Below are 5,890 nucleotides of genomic sequence, written 5' to 3'. Positions count from 1 at the left end.
CTTGCTCTGCTTCCACTTGCTCTGCATCCACTTGCTCTGCATCCACTTGCCTTCTTCTTCCATGAACTGGCTTAACTGGACTGCAAATTACTTGAGTGATCACACCAGTATCATCAGGAACCATAACATGCTCTGCTGTGATGACAATGTCAGGTTCATCATCAGCATCAAGTACCTCCATCATCTCATCATTTTCAAAATCACTCCCACTGCTACTATGCTCACTGTCCTCCTCTCCATGATACTCAACATATATGTCAGCTACTCCTCCCACATCAGTGTACTCTCCCATCTGGACACATTTACTGTCATCATTCAGAAACATCAAGCCATCTTCCATTGATTTCCCAGGTATCTGAAAATAAAATTTCATTGATTCCTTCAACTGCATATGATCTTTCAGAAACCCTTTCACCTCCTGCAGTGACAACTTATCCCTCTCAATCTCTGACATCTCATCATCCCCCCCAACATATTGCAAATTTGGCCCCATACTGATGAACTCGCCACCAAAATGGAATCTCACGTTCAGTATCTCCGTCGGATCCATGATGAAACTGAAATAAACAGAAAAATATCACTTGCCCGCACTACTACTACGAACCCCAACTCACAATTCGAATACAAAAAACATACCCTATTCACATAAAAATCATTCCTTTCCCTCCACAAAATACTGCAAATCCCCGCCTAAAACCCTAACCCTAATGTTGTGTGCAAAGGTCAAAAAAACAGTGCCAAGAGGAGGAGAACGTCGCGCACATACCTTAGCCCGTCGCTCGCCGTCGCGCGCCGGCTAGATCGTCGCCGCCGCCGTCGATCACCCGCCTGCCGCCATTGCCGTCGCGGGAGCAGAGAAGAATACAGGGGGGCGCCTCCTCGACTGCTTCGTTGGATGGGCTCTCGAAGTGGGCCGGGCCACCTTTCTACGCACCGAACCGGCCATCTCTCTCACTTTCCACCAAAAAATTTAGCAATCCCGGCTGCTACTAGCCACGTCAGCAATCCCTGTTTGGGAAGGGCACTCAGGGTTCGATTTAGACTAGGATTAGTGAGTTCAGAGTGTCAATTTCGGGGATTGTGAGTTGGGGGTTCGATTTAGCTAGAGCCTACGAGTTCAGGGTTTGTTTTGGACTTTTTCCCGTAGAAATAGAACACGGCGGACGGGGAGGGGGATCCGGCTGAGAAAGCGAGAAAATAAAGAAGCGGAAAACCAGGGGAAACAGCGAAGGAAAGCAGTTGTCGCTGGTCAGAGCAGTAATCGCTCCGATTTCCACACGGCACGAAATGGGGGCAAAGCACCAGCGCGGCGGAAACAGTACCGCGGCACAGACTGCGCCATCACCACCAGTCCATCTCGCCCCCAGCCCAGAGGCTCCTCCACTCGCCTTTCCCCTCCCCTCCCCTCCTCCGCCGCCTCCTCTCCCTCGGCGCGGCATCACCCCCTCGATCCCCCGTTCCGCCGGGCAGTTCGCCGTCTCCAGCCGCGATTCCGCGCGGTGGGACGGCCGCCGGGCCCGATTCGTTGGGTGTGGGCACGTAGCTCACTCGGATTCGCGGGGAGAATCGGCGGCCGGATCGTAGGGCAGGTTGGTGGCTTGAGCTTCAGTTATTGCTAATTGTGCGTGTGATTTCGTGGTACCTGTGTGGGGGCGCTTCTGCTTCCCGGAATTGCATGCGGTGCATGCGTGTCTCGCGGCTTCAGTTTGTGCTCCAGTTTGTGGAATGCGCGATCCGGTTCTAGGAGGTCCGAATTTAGGTCATTTTTTGTTAGATTTTTCTCTGGTGGGGTTAGTCTCTATACTGTCTAGTTGATCGTACAAGTGTTCTAGGTGATTGTACAAGTTAGGCCAACAGAAATAGAAATGGTAGAGAAGATGTGATACGTTTTACTGTTTGGAAGAGAAGGGTTAGAAGGATTTATTTGTCCAATGTGATGTTCATACTTCTGGACCGTGTAGTTGGTTCGATCACTGGAGGCAATGTTGCTTATGGCGTATACGTTACAGTAATGTAGGGTTTTTTATATTTCCAGTGGTTTAATTTCTGGCATGCATCATTTTTGCTGTATGACAATTCATGAACAGTGATTTCCAAGTTGAACTATTGGTTAGTCTTGGGTGCTATCTTGCTGATAAGTGCTTGTTTGCTCCTTTTTCTCACAGGGGTCTTCTACTGGATAGTGTGGTATTGTGCTGAAATCATCGCGGACTCTCTTTTGTGATTGTCTCTGATACTGATTGGTGTATTGGGCCTCTTCTTCTTCATCATCAATGGGCATTGTGAAGGTTGCAAGTGGTGCGCCTATAGCGAAGTGTGGTTACAGCCGTGAAAATGAGGACCTTACACAAGAGGAGAAATTACTGCTTGAGAGCTTTCCTGTTCATGATTCTGCCGATGACTGCGAACATGCGAAGGTCGATTGTGAGCTTGCAATGTCTGGAGGCCAGCTGTGCAATGTGCCTTATGGGCTTTATGATCTGCCTGGGTTAAATGACATACTGTCACTGGAGATGTGGAACTCATGTCTAATAGAAGACGATAGATTCCGTCTAGCAGCATACCTCCCGGACATGGACCAACATGACTTGTTTACAACAATGATGGAGCTCTTGAGTGGCAGTGCTATGTTCTTTGGGAGTCCACTTAGAGGGTTTTTTGACAGATTGAATGGTGGATTTTATTCTCCAGAAGTTTCTCGGGCAAGAGAATTACTGATGAACTTTCAGAGACGAAGGTATTATCATTTTCTGAAGTTGTATCATGATGGCATTGTTTGGAAGTTTGCGTGCATGGACAAGCTGTGGAGAAGAAATCTTGTGGATACTAGTCTTGAGGAGAAGATTCACATTTGGCACAACTGGATACAAGAGAAGCTTCTCGCATTTGCAGATCCAAACAGTTCTCCTTTGAATGCAAGACTATCAAATATTGGCAAGGTTGAAGCTGCCAGTTTTGCACCATTGAAGCGAGCTAAACTTATAGAAGGGACATCAAGTACCAATTGGTCAGCCAAATACAAGGAGATAGTCCATGGAGCAAAATCAGTGGAAATTAGCTCATCGAATAGTCACATTTTTCACCTTCGAGATGTGCCCGGTGAAAAATGTAGCAAACCACCAAAAGTCGTGCTTAAAGCAAATGCCGACAGTGATTCCCTTGCTGATGGCAATGCAGGAATACATCCTACACCAGGACTGATCCCACTCCCTCAGCTGGGAGTGCAGGTCTCCACCTTTTCTCCTTATGCTTTTTCACAGCATGTACATAATTTTTCTGTGAATCCATCTTATCCTTTATACATAAACACAAGGAGAAGTTCTTTAGGCAGCTCAAGCTCAAAATCCTGGCAGGCGGAGGGTGCACTGGAAACTTACCCTATCTTGGTCAAAAGCCCATTTGGAGTCCAGCATGCTGTTTTAGAGGATCTCAAAACATGCAACCATTCTGCAGTGTTGAGTGGGTATCAGTCAGCAGCTAAACCTATCACAGCATATTCGAATGAAGGAAACGACACAAGAGAATCCCTCCATGAGAAGAACCTTTTGAAGAACTTTGGTCGGCCGGGTGCCATGGTTCCTGAAAGTTCTCCTGGTCTGTATACGAGAACCGCCGTTGGCCACGAGACGAACGGATTGATGAAAATGTCCAACCCAGGAAATGCTGACATTATTTCTGAGATGCTTACCCTTGGTGCAAGCACAAACCCACCTTATAACTTCCCGATGCAGTCTGAAACAGTGCTCAAACAGCATCATGATGGACTGAAGACGAAGGCACCTCCTTTCATGAACTCTGCTACAAGAGTTGAAGGACATAGATTCCCTTACACATACACAAGGAGGAAGCCACACAGGGCGGTCGACCTTGTGGATCCTGTTGAGACGCCGACCATGGTGGGTTCAGAGACAGCGAGTGGGCTGGCTAGCATGGCAAATGTAAAGGCGAAGGGCATCAAACTTTGAAGTTTGCGAGCAACAAACAAGGAGATCTGATTATAGAGATGGGGAGTTGGCTTACCACCTAGCTAACATAGTAAATAAGGGTAATGTTTTACTTTCTGTTGCGAAGTCGAATTGGCTGAAGCCTCCCTTTGTTACAGTATCATTCGGTATCTCAATAGGACAAGTAGTTAACAATCCTGTTAGATGAAATATGCAAAGTAGTCGAGTCTCGCACCTAATTATTTTCCAATGACTCTTTGCTGCAATTATATAGTAAATTCTTATGGGCTTCAGATTTCTCTGTGCTATCTATATATTTTTGATGTAGTATTATCTCTGTTCTCAATTTTCATTCCGTTCAGTCAACAGTCTCTAATAGTATATGTTAGCCATTTATGTGAAATGTTATTGCACTCAACTTTGACGAAAAATGAAAATTAGCAGTGTAGTTTCTATTCCCTCCATTCCCAAATATTTGTCTTTTTAAAGATTTCAACAAGTGACTACATACGAAGCAAAATGAGTGAATCTGCACTCTAAAATATGTCTACGTACATCTGTATGTTGTCCATTTGAAATGTCTAGAAAGACAAATATTTGGGAACGGATGGAGTACGTGACAGGCAAATTGACAAGTGTGCTATACTTCACTACAATCTATGTATGACTGAATTTTCACGAATTCGTCGGTTCAGAATTCGAGATTTGAAATTCGTGTTATCTCTAGCATCAACCAGAGAGGATAATAAAGTATAAACCAAACCATGCCACCATCTTATATTACCTTATCAATGGATTAATGCATGCCAAAGAAATAACTTGAATAAAATCATATTATATCCTGAATTCTTTTTATGTTGCAATCCAAAAGGAAGATGAAGGAACACCAAAGAACAATAGGCACGGGAGGCATCCGGAAAGCTCAAACCAAAACCTCTTCTAGTGATAGAACAGGAACCGAGTTCTTTAGGCTTCCATCATTTTCCCGTGCCTACTGCTCTTAGAGCATCTCTAGTAGACCCCTTATATTGCCTACTGCTCTTAGAGCATCTCTAGCAGACTCTTTATATTCGCGTGAACTGTAAAATTTCGGCGACTATACGGGTTTGGTCTTTTTTTGGCTAGACCAGAGCCCGTATATTCGCCCAGCCCGTAAAAGATTTTACGGTGGCCCACAAACCATCCCCGCCCACATGGTATATCTACGGGTTTTGCCGTGAGTATACGTGCCGAAACTCTATCCCTCCCCCGCCATGATTCCCAAATCCCTCTTCGATTCCTCGCTGCCGATGAGCTTAAATACGCCACCCCCGCCCATCGATCTACGACGATGTGGAGCTCTGGCTGGCGCGATGACGGCGGTGACCCGGAGCGCAAGCGTTGCGTCACCGCCGACGCGGCGCGCAAGCGCACGGCCAAGCGCTACACGAACTACGGGTTCTCGGTGTCGGCGTCCCTCCTTCGCCGCGAGACAAAGGAGTACGACCGTCGCCATGCGCGACGCTTCGACGCGGGGAGCTCTTCCGACGCGGGGAGTTCTTTTGGCGCGTCGCTGCTTCCGGTGAACGGGGAGCCCGACGAGCTTCCTCCGCTCTGCGCCGTCAAGATCGAGCCGGGAGAGGAGCGGCCGCGCGACCGCGGCGTCATCTGCCCGGAGGACTACCTCGTCGGGCCCGACGCGGACGCCTTTGAAGCGGTGCTCGTCGAGCGCACTGTGCTACTTCTTGAACTTGCGTTGGTTTTTCCCTTGAAGAGGAAAGGATGATGCAACAAAGTAGAGATAAGTATTTCCCTCAGTTGAGAATCAAGGTATCATTCCAGTAGGAGGAACACACAAGTCACCAATGGTTGCACCTACACAACAAACAAATATTTGCACCCAACGCGGTAAAGGGGTTGTCGATTCCTTCACGGTTACTTGAAAGGATGAGATTTGATAGTGATAG

At 47.2% G+C, this 5,890-nt stretch overlaps 1 protein-coding gene across 1 annotated transcript; it reads left to right on the top strand.

Moving 5' to 3' along the window:
* The first annotated feature begins 1,235 nt into the window (after window positions 1-1,235).
* On the top strand, window positions 1,236-4,241 carry LOC119337283. The gene is made up of 2 exons (XM_037609397.1): window positions 1,236-1,589; window positions 2,166-4,241. The coding sequence occupies exon 2, from the start codon at window positions 2,274-2,276 to the stop codon at window positions 3,963-3,965; it is 1,692 nt and encodes a 563-aa protein (XP_037465294.1). The 5' UTR covers window positions 1,236-1,589; window positions 2,166-2,273; the 3' UTR covers window positions 3,966-4,241.
* The last annotated feature ends 1,649 nt before the right edge of the window (window positions 4,242-5,890 follow it).

Source organism: Triticum dicoccoides, chromosome 7B (assembly GCF_002162155.2).
Source record: "Triticum dicoccoides isolate Atlit2015 ecotype Zavitan chromosome 7B, WEW_v2.0, whole genome shotgun sequence".
Lineage (NCBI taxonomy): Eukaryota > Viridiplantae > Streptophyta > Magnoliopsida > Poales > Poaceae > Triticum > Triticum dicoccoides.
The sequence above is the reverse complement of the archived record's forward strand: the minus strand, read 5'-3'. Positions and strand labels throughout refer to the sequence as shown.

What these genes read in the sequence shown, in the direction of transcription:
- LOC119337283 (XM_037609397.1), top strand. Translation starts at nt 2,274, where the DNA reads ATGGGCATTGTGAAGGTTGCAAGTGGTGCGCCTATAGCGAAGTGTGGT.